Source organism: Amyelois transitella, chromosome 8 (assembly GCF_032362555.1).
Source record: "Amyelois transitella isolate CPQ chromosome 8, ilAmyTran1.1, whole genome shotgun sequence".
NCBI classification, from domain to species: Eukaryota; Metazoa; Arthropoda; class Insecta; order Lepidoptera; family Pyralidae; genus Amyelois; species Amyelois transitella.
Genome location: NC_083511.1, coordinates 11,437,302 through 11,452,898, shown reverse-complemented (window position 1 = coordinate 11,452,898; position 15,597 = coordinate 11,437,302). Strand labels below are relative to the sequence as shown.

Here is a 15,597-nt window from a genome sequence, read left to right as displayed (position 1 = left end):
AAACACAAAGGTCACATTTATTAAGTTGGTGGGGCGTATTGTTAATTCAAGAATTCGAAATAGTGATGGATTGCTTGTCGCATCGCCTGTCATAAATCCACGGTGACTCATTCTCCAGACCAGCTGTTACGATCTGCGCAGGATGAGAAGCAGAAAAATATTGTTAAATCGCACTTTGAAACAATGTTTTTTATTTGAGTACTTTTTTCTCCTGAAAATATTAGTAAATCATATTATTTTGTTTTCTTTTTCTGTATCATATCTGTTGCAACTAGTTATACATTTAGTTCTGCATAAATATTTAGAAAAAAAATCTACTATATGTTCCGTTCAGAGTGTATTTGAATACATGCTGTTGTTTGTGTTGATAGAATTCTCACATACATTACAAATAAATATATATTTCTTTAATATAAAGAATAACCACGCGGGAAACAACTAGTACCACTTATATACCACAAATAAATACAAACTGCAATAGTACGTTGACTCATGTTCGCACCAGACTAGTTAAGTGATGTGTAATGTGTATGCGACAGTAAAAACTCCTGAATAAAAACTTATAGCAAAAGCATTTTATAAGAAGTTTGCTGATTAATTGAGCCAGTAGATGAGGAAGTTTATTTTAAAGATTGTAGACATTTGACAAGTTCCTGAAACTTTTTTCATACAAAATATGAATATACAGTGATTCAAGATTATATAAGAATAGTTGTTTTGTGTATACATTCCAGGGCAGTCGTCCATACTTCAATTGGGCCATCTCCTTTAAAAAATATTATATTTAAAAAGCGTTTAGGCTCTTTATTTGTAATAAATCATTGCTTTTTTTTTAGCTACGATGTAAACAAGAGAAAAAAAAGTATTCTAAAGCAATCATGATTACATTTGCCATACGAGTTGATGCGAGAGAACGTGGCTTTTCAGTCTTTTCTATCCTGGCTGCGTCTGATCCAACGTGATTATATTTTTTTAATTATTTATTGGTACACAATACAGTTTTACAAAATTAAATGTCGCATTGAACTTAATTTTATATTCACAAGTTTTTTTTTGTCCATTCGTCCACGATTTAGATTTCAGAGATCTATATTTGTAAATTGACGTCCATTGAAAATGCTGCAGTGCAGTTTGTTCCGCCGCATCTTGTGCACATGCGCTTCGGAAGCGGTAGTAGTAGATACAATTAGACATAAGTTATGTTGACGTCAATAAGTGATACCTTGTGTCCAATACATACATCCATACATACATAAAATCACGCCTCTTTCCCGGAGGGGTAAGCAGAGACTACATCTTTCCACTTGCCACGATCTCTGCATACTTCCTTCGCTTCATCCAGATTCATAACTCTCTTCATGCAAGCTCGGCGGTTTCGGGTATTTGTGTCCAATTATGAAAATAAATCTAAAATTCTAATAGATATTCAGTCAGGCCGTAGAATTCACAGCTATCAAACATTGTACCATCAACACGCGGTGTGACGTAATTTTCATACAGACTCGTGAATTGTTCTATAGCTCAGTTCAGGGCCATATTATGATACTATAATGTGATGAATCCGCGAATACTTATACATATCACGTCTTTATCTCTTGCGGGGTAAACAGAGAACACTTGAAGATCACGTACAGCTGGGTGGCTTAATGATGGAATTAATAATCAGGAAGTGACAAATAGCTAGCCCATTGCCTTAAAAAAGAATCTACTACCGCTTCCAAAGTGCATGTGTAGAAGAAACGGCGGAACAAACTACATTGCAGCATCACCGGACGGACGGATGATAGAATTTAGATTCAAATTAAACATTTGAAATAAATTTTGGCTTTTAACAAAGCAAAAACATAGTCAACTTTATAACAGCTAAACTAAAATAAATAAATCTATAATAATGAAAATAAATTATAATTATCTGCCGTGTGGTTCCCGGCACCAACAGAAAAAAGAAAAGGACCACTCCATCTCAATCCCATGGATGTCATAAAAGTCTACAATGGATAGGCTTATAAACTCTAAGATTCTTCTTTTCGGCGACGGGCTAGCATCGAATCACTATTTGAATCTTAATTCTATCATTAGTCCAAACAGCTAAACTTTACCTTGCAGTCTTTTTAAGACTATTAACCCCCCAAGAGATATAGACGTGATTATATGTATGTATGACACCTTATTCCGCAGAAATTTACATACATACATATGGTCACGTCTATATCCCTTGCGGGGTAGACAGAGCCAACAGTCTTGAAAAGACTGAATGGCCACGTTCAGCTATTGTTGCTAGCCCATCGCCTTAAAAAGAATCTCAAGTTTGTAAGCCTACCCCTTAATCGCCTTTTACGACATCAATGGGAAAGAGATGGAGTGGTCCTATTCTTTTTTTGTATTGGTGCCGGGAACCACACGGCACGGCTTAAATTAAAAAAATTATAAAAATGACGCTAACCTCTACAGCCGCGTCGACCGCAAGTATAGGGTTGTCCACAAAGTCCCGGGAGTAACCCTCATCGTCGGAATTGAACCCCAACTCCTCGCCGTAGCACCGGTGTACCTGAAACATGGTCATTTTAATTCCACACTTCCACTTTGTGGCGACATCTATACGGTGCCGTGTGGTTCCCGGCACCAATACAAAAAAGAATAGGACCACTCCATCTCTTTCCCGTGGATGTCGTAAAAGGCGACTAAGGGATAGGCTAACAAACTTGGGATTCTTTTTTAGGCGAGGGGCTAGCAACCTGTCACTATTGGAATCTCGATTCTATCATTAAGCCAAATAGCTGAATGTGGCCATTCAGTCTTTTCAAGACTGTTGGCTCTGTCTACCCCGCAAGGGATGTGGACGTGACCATATGTATGTATGTATGTATGTATCTATACGCCACACAAGTCTCAAAAATAAAATCAGTCAAAAACAGCGAAATGTCTTAAATCGCGCAAGCAAAGATTTCACGGATTGGAACATACATATATACCTACAATCTTTTTTGTTGTTTGGTTTTGTCGTGCAAGAGGGACAAACATACACGCACAAACATATCACATCCTACAAATATTACAAATGCGAAAGTTGTGTATGTAAGTGGTTTGTTACACTTGCATTCAAAATCTACTTGACCAGTTATTGATGAAATTTGGTACACGGATAGAATATAAGTTAGAATAACATTTATAATAACAGCCGAGCGTGGCCTATCAGTCTTTTCAAGATTGTTGGCTCTGTCTACCCCGCGAGGGATAAAGACGTGACGTGATATGTATGTATTCTGAAATTCCCTCGAGAGCAAAGCCCTGGAGCGCAGCTAGTATTTATTTATTTTAAACTTGATTGCACAAAATAAAAATGATATTTACATGTATGTGAAATTTATTGGAAATGGATTCAGTGGTTTTGACGTAAAAGACGGACAAATATTTATATTAGTATGAAACACCTCTATATCCCCAACGGGGAAAACAGAGCCAACGGTCTTGAAAAGACTGAAAGGCCACGTTCAGCTGAACGGCCTAATGATGGAATAAAGATTCATATAGTTAAAAATGACGTACCTTCAAAAGAAAACTTCATAAAATATAATACGAGAGACAAATATACACTTTAAAAAAAAAAAGTATTATCTTTGAGAATAATGTCAGTGGTCTCTTACAGCGGTGCGCGGGCGCAAACTAAACTCGTCCTTGATCCGCCAGGTTTCTGACTACAAGGAGCTACTAAGTATGGAATGGAGAACATAATTTTTCGATTTGTTTAAAGGAATATAGTTTCTTGGTAGGTACATTTAATTTTTCCTTGATCTCGGTAAATACAATTTAATATTTAGACTGTCATGTTTCCGAGTAACGAACCTCCGTCTCTGCCCCGTAGCAACCATTATAAATATAATCACTTGTTACAAAAGTCCCAAAAGACGAAAAAATATTTATATATTATTTTAAAAAAAAGCTAGTTTTATTATACAAAGAATAAACTAATAACATTTTAAGAACGCCATTTCAATACCGTTCTCAATCCCTCATTGAGACGTTATAATATTAATATTTTCATTTCAAAAATGCCAACTCTATAAATTTTCGTAGCTCCATAACATCGAAACGAATATGGTTTAAATTTCAAATCGTGCGTTTGCACAGAACACGTGCCGTTTCCATTCCTTGTTTTTTAAAGGGATTTATGTCAAAAAAAAATCTCCCAGTTATTTACATACATAACTATGTGCATTTTGAGAGGGCGAGGTGGACGTACCTCGCTTGTTTTCGGAGAGAAATTTCTATAGTCGTATATTTATCCACACTTATAATAAAGAGAATAGATGTGTTTGATATGAATTTAATCAAAAACTACTGAACCGATTTTGATAAAATTCGGTACACAGATAGAATAAACCTTAAGTTAGAACATATCTAATAGACCGTTAGGAATAACATATCTTATCTATACTTACATACATACAGTCACGTATATATCCTTGGCGCGGTACACAGAGCCAACGGCCTTGAAAAGAGAGGGAAGGGAGGGAGGGAGATAGAGAGGGGGGGAGGGGAGAGGGACTGAGAGAGGGAGAGGGGAAACAAAAAACATAGTGCATGCCAGCTGCTTCTTTTTCCGCAGAGTTTGTAAAAGTCAATAAAGGAAAATGCTAATAAACTTGGAATTCTTCCTTTAGTCTAGCAACTTATCTCAATTCCATCATTGGTCCATACACCTGAACGTGGTTTCTCAGTCATTTCTGAGCACGTTGGCTCTGTCTACCCCGTATCTTATAACTCACCCACTGCCAAATCTCCTGGCTGCTCATAGGCTGGTCCATGAGTGCGTTCTGCCATATCCGAAACAGCATGAGGTAGGCTTTGTCCCTCCCCGAGAACGACGTGAGGAAATTCTTCTCGCCCTCCGTGCATACCAGTATCGCGTTCGGTATAACCTGTACGAGATAAACTTGAGAAATAAACTCTTATGGCGGGTTATGAAATTAACTGAAATATCGAGCTGGCAATACATAAATTATACAAAGCATAAAAAAAAAATCGGTTGTCTGAAACCGACGGATAGTTAAACGTGACAACGTCTTAAAAAAATACTGATGGAATGGTAGTAATTTTTCAAAAGAATATTTTAATTAATTATCGTTGCTATAAACAATTGACACCACATTCTCTTTGCACTGCACTTGATACTCGACCAAAACATGTTAATGTACTATAGTATAGCAGCTGTCCACGCAGACGCTTCGCTCACTCGAGTAGGAGAGAGACGGATGTAAAGTAAAGTAAAGTAAAAGTAAAAAGAATTTATTCAAAGAACACCATAACAAAAGACAAAAAAGGAAACAAAAGATAGAAGAAAGAAGATGTCGAGCGCTGCCAAACGCGAAGGCCGATTCTGCCTCTTTGTCGCTCGTTCCGCGCTCTCGCTCGCACTTCAAGCCTTACATGGAACGCCTCAGAGCGAGGTAACGCCGCATGACTGTTTTTTTCGTGCGTGCAGCCGGCTCAATCGAATTATAAGACGTTGTCACATCAAAAAGTGTTAGGTTAGGGCCCTATCACATTGTTTTTTACGTGTTGAAATACCACGGCACATGGAGACGACGAACCCACACTCAAACAGAAAACACAAGAAATTCCATGGCATTTCTTCAACAAATTCGAAGAAATTCCATGGCATTTCTTCAACAGCTTCAATGCCATTTTTCTCCCCTAATATTTTGAGTCGTACACAGTCGGGACTGTCGAGGGGTTAGACTCCATAAACAAACATACCAAAGCGGTCTTCTCCTTTGTGATAGCCGTGACGTCTTTCCAACGTAGCGACATACTAGTCTCCCACCCGAATATGCTCGCGTAGAAACACAAGTAGTATAAATATATAAATAAATAAATATATACGGGTCAAATTACACAGATTGAGTTAGCCTCGAAGTAAGTTCGAAACTTGTGTTACGAGATACTAACTCAACGATACTATACCTATTTTATAATAAATACTTATATTGATAAACATCCAAGACCCAGGCCAATCAGAAAAAGATCTTTTCTCATCATGCCCTGGCTGGGATTCGAACCCGGCATACATACCAAAGCGGTCTTCTCCTTTGTGATAGCCGTGACGTCTTTCCAACGAAGCGACATACTAGTCTCCCACCCGAATATGCTCGCGTAGAAACACAAGTAGTATAAATATATAAATAAATAAATATATACGGGTCAAATTACACAGATTGAGTTAGCCTCGAAGTAAGTTCGAAACTTGTGTTACGAGATACTAACTCAACGATACTATACCTATTTTATAATAAATACTTATATTGATAAACATCCAAGACCCAGGCCAATCAGAAAAAGATCTTTTCTCATCATGCCCTGGCCGGGATTCGAACCCGGCATACATACCAAAGCGGTCTTCTCCTTTGTGATAGCCGTGACGTCTTTCCAACGTAGCGACATACTAGTCTCCCACCCGAATATGCTCGCGTAGAAACACAAGTAGTATAAATATATAAATAAATAAATATATACGGGTCAAATTACACAGATTGAGTTAGCCTCGAAGTAAGTTCGAAACTTGTGTTACGAGATACTTACTCAACGATACTATACCTATTTTATAATAAATACTTATATTGATAAACATCCAAGACCCAGGCCAATCAGAAAAAGATCTTTTCTCATCATGCCCTGGCCGGGATTCGAACCCGGCATACATACCAAAGCGGTCTTCTCCTTTGTGATAGCCGTGACGTCTTTCCAACGAAGCGACATACTAGTCTCCCACCCGAATATGCTCGCGTAGAAACACAAGTAGTTCTGCGAGGCGTACAGGCGGCCGTGTGCCAGGATGTCTTTCTGCAGCGCGCACGAGTAATCTGCCCGGACAAAGACAACTCTGTCATGAAGGCAAACAGTTGAATCTCTTTTCCCAGGGATGTCGTAAAAGGCGATTAAGGGATGTCGTAAAAGGCGATTAAGGGATATTCTTATTAACTTGAGATTTTACTTTAAGGCAACTTTTTGGCGTTTAATTCACCGTGCTGTGTGGTTACCGGCATCAGTAGAAAAAAGAATAGGACCCACCTCTTTCCCATAAAGACAACTCTGTCATAAATTTCTTATGATATAAACGTTTAATTGTAAATTGATTTTTGGAGTCCTCAATATTTAACTGTATGCAGGTATAATTAAACGCTTTGTACTTTATATTCAATAATATAATGTAAAAGCACGGTATCTAAAAGATTTATAAATATTTTAATTCAAGCTGTAGTAATTACAGTACCTAGCTTAATCTATAGTTAGACATGTTAGCTATTTTCCGTGCCGTGTGGTTCCCGGCACTTATGTAAAAAAAGGACTCCTCCATCTCTTTTCCATGGATGTCGTAAAAGGCGACTAAGGGATATTGTTATTAACTTGAGATCCTACTTTAAGGCGATGGGCTAGCAACCTGCCTCTGACTGACCTGATCTCAACTCTATCATAAAGGCAAACAGTTGAATCTCTTTCCTATGGATGTCGTAAAAGGCGACTAAGGGATACTCTTATTAAGTTGAAATTCTACCTTTGAGGCGATGGGCTAGCAACCTGTCTCTGACTGACCTGATCTCAACTCTATCATAAAGGCAAACAGTTGAACGTGGCCTATCAGCATTTTCGAGACTGCCGCCTCTGTCTACCCCCTCTGTCTGGTGACTATATATAACGTCACGAGTTTTCACCCTCAGCTTCACCCGCGTGAAATAGTCATATAGATATACCTACATATAATCACGTCTATATCCCTTGCGGCGTAGACAAGAGCCAACAGTCTTGAAAATACTGATAGGCCACGTTCAGCTTTTCGCCTTTATGATAGAGTTGAGATACAAATAGTGACAGGTTGCTAGCCCATTGCCTTAAAGTAGAATCTCAAGTTTATATGAATATCCCTTAGTCAACTTTTACGACATTTTTCTACTGATGCCGGTAACCACACAGCACGGTGAATTAATCGCCAAAAAGTTGGTTCTCAGTTTGACTTCTATGTATGTATGTTTGTTCGCGTTATTCTCGCGGTTTCGCTGAACCGATTTTGATGCATGAATGTGTTTGTTACACTTAGGAGTAGGTATCAGAAATTTAACCAACTTCATAAAAAGGAGGCTATCGATTGGGGGCGGTTTTTTTTTTTTTCATAAAAGTTATTAAATGCCTACATCCAATGTCAACATTTTTTCAATGTTCCGGGGTAGACAGAGCAGTCTTGAAAGACTCATAAGCCACGTTCAGCCATTAGACTTAACGATAGAATTGAGATTCAAATAGTGACAGGTTGCTAGCTAATCGCCCACAAGAGGAATCCCAGAGTTTACAAGCCTATCCCTTAATCGCCTTTTACTACATCCAAGAAATAAGAGTGGTTCTATTCTAAAGTGACGAAACAGCACGTGTATCACATATTTAGACGTAATAGAATAGAATAGATTTATTTTCAAAATTGGATACAAGGTATCACTTATTGACGTCACATAACTTAAATATAATTATAACTTCTACCGCTTCCAAAGCGCATGTGTAGAAGAAGCGGCGGAACAAACTACACTGCAGCATTTTCATAGGACGTCAATTTACAAATATAGATCTCTTAAATCTAAATCGTGGACGAATGCACATTGTCTACATTGAAAAACATGTATGAATGTAGAACTGATTATGTCAATACGAATATTTCGTCAAATAAAATAAATATAAAATAAAATATGTACATACTGTACAAATTATGTCACATATGACAAACTCACCCACTATAAGCCTCTCATCATCAGGTAACTCCTTGAACAGCCTCTTGAAATCATCAGACTTGCTCTTGTAAGTGGGATACAGTGAGTTGTACCAACTCTTTTTCTTGGTACGGCCGTCGGAGCCCCGCCCTGGGCCAGCTGTTATCTGGCAATGATTAACACACACACATATACATATATATATATATATATAATACATACATACATAAAATCACGCCTCTTTCCCGGAGGGGTAGGCGGAGACTACCTCTTTCCACTTGCCACGACCTCTGCATATTTCCTTCGCTTCATCCACATTCATAACTCTCTTCATGCAAGCTCGGCGGTTTCGGATACTTTTGACCTGACCCTTTATCAGGACATCCTTGATTTGATCAAGATACGTTCGTCTAGGTCTTTCCGGCCTATCTAGGCTATCGGCCAATAACAGCAAATAGTCTAAATCGCGCAAGCAAAGATTTCACTGATAATAGTACCTATAGGATGTACACGGCGAATAGGTATATTAATATACCTCGTGCTGTAATACTGTAGCAGGAGCGATGATTCGGCTCGACCGCCACCAAAGGGAAGATCTTCCGCCAGGCTAGGTGTTATGCCTGGGGAACCGCGGCTCAGACGATGTTGTGTCGGAGGTTGTATATATAGCTTTGTGGCGACATCTCTACGCCACTCGTCACAACATCCAATCAAACAACTACTGTCAATCATCACGAAGATATTGACGCGCTCAACCAATAGCAGCAAAGAATCTAATTCGCGATTTCTAAGATTTCATGGATTGGAGCATAAATACAACCTCCGACACAACATCGTGTGTCGCGCGGTTCCCCAGGCGTCACACCTAGCCTGGCGGAAGATCTTCCCTTTGGTGGCGGTCGAGCCGAATCATCGCTCCCGCTACAGCACAAATCCGTGAAATCTTTGCTTGCGCGATTTAGGTTTTTGACTGATAGCGTCGTGTGCATACATACATACATACATATGTTCACGTCTATATCCCTTGCGGGGTAGACAGAGCCAACAGTCTTGAAAGGACTGAATGGCCACGTTCAGCTATTTGGCTTAATGATAGAATTGAGATTCAAATAGTGACAGGTTGCTAGCCCATCGCCTAAAAAATAATCCCAAGTTTGTAAGCCTATCCCTTAGTCGCCTTTTACGACATCCATTGGAAAGAGATGGAGTGGTCCTATTCTTTTTTGTATTGGTGCCGGGAACCACACGGCACAGCGTCGTGTGATTTTATTCTTTTACTTTTGTAACTTGTGGCGTATAGATTTCGCCGCAGTACATTTGGTCATACCTTAGCCTGGTCTACCCTGGTGACCGCAGACACCATAGTGATCTCGCTGGACAGGGAGATAGCGTCAGGGTGCGTCGCCAGAGGAAGGGATAGCTCCGAAACCTGAAAAAAAATACAAGTTCCAGTAATCTTAGAAGTACATACATACATACATACATATGATCACGTCTTTATCCCTTGTGGGGTAGACAGAGCCTTGAAAAGACTGAATGGCCACGTTCAGCTATTTGGCTTTAAGATAGAATTGAGATTCAAATAGTGACAGATTGCTAGCCCATCGCCTAAAAGAAGAATCCCAAGTTTATAAGCCTATCCCTTAGTCGCCTTTTACGACATCCGTGGGAAAGAGATGGAGTGGTCCTATTCCTTTTTGTATTGGTGCCGGGAACCACACGGCACTGGCCCCTGTCCATATCGTAAGAGATACAGACGTGATAATATGTGTACCTATATATACGGACTATCATTGTCCTGGCGTTTCTAACGGTTGCGTGGAACCTGGAGCGAAACCCTGGCCCGCTTTTGACAAGCAATGGCAATTACTACAAGGACCCAAAAAAAATTGTGAACTAGCGTCAACGGTATTGGTAAATGGAGCTCCCCCCCCCCCACAGATCATCGCGTTTCTGGCATTACGTCTTCAGAGGTAGGGCCCAGGTTACAGGAAGCAAATCAGGTTATTAGATACTAGGAACCCTATCAATCCCGCGGGAACTCCGGGATAAAAAGTAGCCTATATGTTATTCTGGGTCTTCAGCTACCTACATGCCAAATTGGTTGGTCCAACAAACAAGAGTTAGTCATCAGTTAAGACAAATACCTGTTACAAAAAGCTAAATTTAAATATATACATACATACTTAAATATACCTAGTCAAGACAGAGACAAGAGTCTCGAAAAGACTGAAAAGCCACAGATGGCATTGAGATTCAAATAGTGATAGGATATCTATCCCATCGCCTACCCCAAGTATCCTTTTACGACATCCATGGGAAAGATATGGAGTGGTTGTACATATTCTTTTCTGTTTTTCTTTTTCTTATGGTGCAATAAAGAGTTTATTTATCTATCTATCTATTCTTAAGAGCCGGAAACCACACGGCAAATTAAATCCATAAAAAAATAGACGGGAATTAGTTTATTATACCTTGTCATTGTCCGAGAGGTCCAAGCCGACGTCTGCGTTCCGGAGAGACGGCGAGGGAGACCGAGACACGCTCCTGGAAAATAAAGAAAAATACACCTTAACATGATGGGATTAGAGATGAGATTCGAACGACTTAGTTGTTCGGCTTAAACGCGTAAGTAATGCGTACGCGCACAGGTTCAAATCCAACCTGGGCCGTGTACCAATGACTTTTTTCTGAGTACCAAAGACTTCTTCCTGAGTTACGCACATTAGTTTGATCGCGAACCGACGCTCTTACGGTGAGAAAACATCTCGAGGGAACTTGCACATTCAGGCAACTGTATGTGCAACCAATGATCCAATAGGAAAATACACCATAAGATACATACATACATATACATATAGTCACGTCTATATCCCTTACGGGGTAGACAGAGCCAACAGTCCCAAAAAGACTGAATGACCACGTTCAGCTGCTCGGCTTGATGATGGAATTGAGATACACCATAATATAATAAATTAAATAGCATGCGTTTGGTAGACGTTGTAACGAGAGATGAAAAAAAAAATCAAATTATACGTAAGAAACTGAATCCTACAACGTGTCACCATAACAGATTTACAGAAAAAAATCTACAAATCTACACGACAATATTATAACATTAATTCGTACACTTGGTTTTTTATCGAGTGTTAATAAATTAATACCATGAACGAGGTGTAATGTATCCGTTTAACATATGGTATAAAATGATGCCAATCAACAGATAAACATACATATGTGTGGACGCACGTTATCATACAGACCTACATATATACATATAATCACGTCTTATATCCCTTGCGGGGTAGACAGAGCCAACAGTATTAAAAAGACTGATAGGCCACATTAAGCTTTTTGGCGTAATGATAGAATTGAGATTCAAAATAGTAACAGGTTGCTAGCCCGTCGCCTAAAAGAAGAATCCCAAGTTTATAAGCCTATCCCTTAGTCGCCTTTTACGACATCCATGACAACGAGATAGAGTGGTCCTATTCTTTATTTTTTAATTGGTGCCGGGAACCACCACCCACCGGAATACATACATACATAAAATCACGCCTCTTTCCCGGAGGGGTAGGCAGAGACTACATCTTTCCACTTGCTACGATGTCTGCAAACTTCCTTCGCTTCCTCCACATTCATAACTCTCTTCATGCAAGCTCGGAGGTTTCGGGTACTCTTGACCTGACCCTTTACCAGGACGTCTTTTATTTGATCAAGATACGTTCGTCTAGGTCTTCCCACACCGACCTTTTCCTCCACTCTCCTTGTATATTTGCTTAGTCAACCTGCTTTCATTCATCCTCTCCACATGACCAAACCATCTTAACATACCCTTTGACGCAGGACTAAATTGAGGAACTCAATGGTTGAGCACAAATAAAGAGAAATTAAACAATTAGTACAATACAATGAACTTGTACCATTTCATACGGAAGATTACGGGAGTCCCTTAAAAGTGTACCAATTAATAAAATGTACCATTGTGCGTCGCTTGGCTTAGTTTTGTTACTCCTAAAGGCCTATCTGTCTATTCTATATGTGTTTAATATTGTCAAAATCGGTCCAGTAGTTTTTGAAATTATTAAGACTTATTCGTTACAAAGAAGAATACAAAAACAAAAAACACAAATCTTTATTTTTTAGAGTCATAACAATGTCCACTTTTTCAATATCTAACAATTCATCGTTCGAATAATTTCTTCTTTTTTTAAAATTTCTGTAACAGATGAAACGTGGTGGCCAATTGCAAAATTAACTATTGCGCCACCACAGGCAGTGGCAATGGCATTCACTTCGCCGTCGGTTACGCCACACTGGCAAAAAAAAAGCACCCGTCAATTGTTTGGCGGTAAAGCGGTTTCGAATTTTCGTAGGTGAGAGTACCTACCATATTATTTATTTATACATTTACTTACGTACATCAAGGAAAAAAATAATAATAGAACTTAAACTATAGAGAAATTTAGAACAAGAGCACTATTTATATTTGGAGAAATTTCTTCCAAAGGCCCACGACAGGAAAATGTAAAAAAAGGAAGGATAACTTAAGGCCTTAGTAACTTTTTTTCTAAGTATCTAATATCAAACACGTCTTTATCCCTAACAGAGTAAACAGAGTCAAAAGCTACAAGACTGGATGGCCACGTTTAGCTGGGCTAGCCCTAAGAGGAATCCCGGAATATGGGTTGATCCCAAATGATAGCCTGCACAGATCTGACCGACCACTATCTTTTTTCTGCACGGGACACACCAAGGTTCATATTCGCGCGGGAAATATCGAGGTTTAGGTTATATTTTTCTATTCACGGTATAGTATTGTAGCAGTACCTATTGACTTTTGAAATTAAACATCGATTTGATTAGATTAATAATAAACTTTTATGTAAATTGAGTTTCAATAAATTAAATGGACCGCGACGTGGACCAATCGATACCATTTCATTTTGATTGTATACAATTTCACTTGAAAAACATGTCTGATATGAAATTTTTATTAAGTATCATGTTTTCCTTACATATGGTCACGTCTATATCCCTGGTGGGGTAGACAGAGCTAACAGTCTTGAAAAGACTGAATGGCTACGTTCAGCTGTTTGGCTTAATGATAGAATTGAGATACAAATAGTGACAGGTTGCTAGCCCATCGCCTAAAAAAGAATCCCAAGTTTATAAGCATATCCCTTAGTCGCCTTTTACGACATCCAAGGGAAAGAGATGGAGTGGTCCTATTCTTTTTTGTGTTGGTGCCGGGAACCACACGGCACCATCACCATCATGTTTTCCTTTAATGTGCTAATCCATTTAGGTACCTAATAAATAGATAAATATGTACGGGCCAGATAGCAACGTGATTTTGTCGTCGTAAAGGTACATTATGGGAGTGAGGCCGCAAGTAAAAAAGGTTTGACAAATAAATAATACTCACGATAAAACAATATCAGGTGTCACGAATTTTTTCTTATTTGGTATATTGAAATATTTCCTCAACACAAAAATGAACATCCTCGTAACACGAACAAAGAAAAACTCATAACACTCGCACATAACAAAAAAAGAAATTTTAACAGAATTAATAAAAATAAACCAACAAACTAATTCGAAATTGACCAAAATATAATAAGAAATTTTATTTTTGTGGCAAAATTCAAGAAATTTATACAAAATCAGCATAACAATGACTTAATTATCATTTCGAATGTTTGAGACACGATGTCGCATACTGTACGTTCTGTACAGTTGGCATAAATATTTTATTTTATTTTTTCTCGTCATTTTTTTATTGTGTATTTATTTAATGTGTGTGTTGAATGACGAGTTGAAATATCATCAAAGTATAGTTATAAGCAAATGTAATTCATTATGTCATCATTTCTTGTTGAAGGTCTTTCTTCTCTTGCTCATAATTTAAAAAAAATATATAAAAATATGTACCTTTATTTAAGGATCTAAAGAAGAAAAGGGAATAGACTCTACGAGTTACTGTAATACTGACTAAAGTCATACAAAACACATAAAACCATCTTAACATCATTATCATTACAGAAATCCACACAGCTCTATTATTAGATACAGAGAGAAAAACTTTTTATTTCTGTAGTAGCGAATAAACTGGCATTCCCACGGGAGTGAAATGTCATTAACTGAAATTAGCCTCTTTCAATTACAACAGAAACCAATAAATAAAAAAAAAAAAAAACTAAATTAAATAAAGATAAACACATATATGAGGTCGAGTGTACTGCTACATGCTAATTATCAAGCTGACCCCCGACCTCCTAAGTACATATTTAGTTTATATTTTGTTATTTGTAATAATTTCGCGAGGTAGAATTTAATGATTCAAGTCGAACTTTTGTCGGCATATACGAGTAACTAAAACTGTTGTAGGTATGCCGTGTGGTCCCCGGCACCAATAAAAAAAAGGATAGGACCACTCCTTCTCTTTCCCATGGATAGACTAATAAACTTGTGATTCTTCTTTTAGATGATGGGCCAGCAACCTGTCACTATTTAAATCTCAATTCAAAAAGCTAAACGTGGCCTATCAGTCTTATCAAGACTGTTGGCTCTATCTACCCTGCAAGGCGTGACTAATGTATGTATGTATGTAGGTATGGTTGATCTTAAGATTAGCTTAAGCTTTAGCTAATCGGTAGTTAGATACAGAGAATTTTTTTTATTTAGTCATTTATGTACACAAAATTATATGCAGGCGAATTTTAAAAAATTAACCCTACTTAAAAAAAGGAGGAAATCGATTGAAGGCCGTTCTCTTTTGACAACAAAAGTTATTTTGCAACATCGCAAAATGGCGGATGTAAGCTATGGTCAATTCTGTTTCCAT

At 38.3% G+C, this 15,597-nt stretch overlaps 1 protein-coding gene across 1 annotated transcript in view; it reads right to left on the bottom strand.

The window, feature by feature from the left end:
* The window catches only part of LOC106134104 (protein Aster-B), a 44,084-nt gene that overhangs the window by 22,550 nt on the left and 5,937 nt on the right, over positions 1-15,597 (bottom strand). Inside the window, exons 3-8 of the mRNA XM_060945495.1 lie at positions 11,225-11,297; positions 10,078-10,179; positions 8,772-8,916; positions 6,703-6,860; positions 4,767-4,919; positions 2,444-2,548 (exon numbers count right to left, since the gene is read on the bottom strand). Coding sequence (XP_060801478.1) covers positions 2,444-2,548; positions 4,767-4,919; positions 6,703-6,860; positions 8,772-8,916; positions 10,078-10,179; positions 11,225-11,297 — 736 coding nt within the window. The remainder of the gene's footprint in view (positions 1-2,443; positions 2,549-4,766; positions 4,920-6,702; positions 6,861-8,771; positions 8,917-10,077; positions 10,180-11,224; positions 11,298-15,597) is intronic.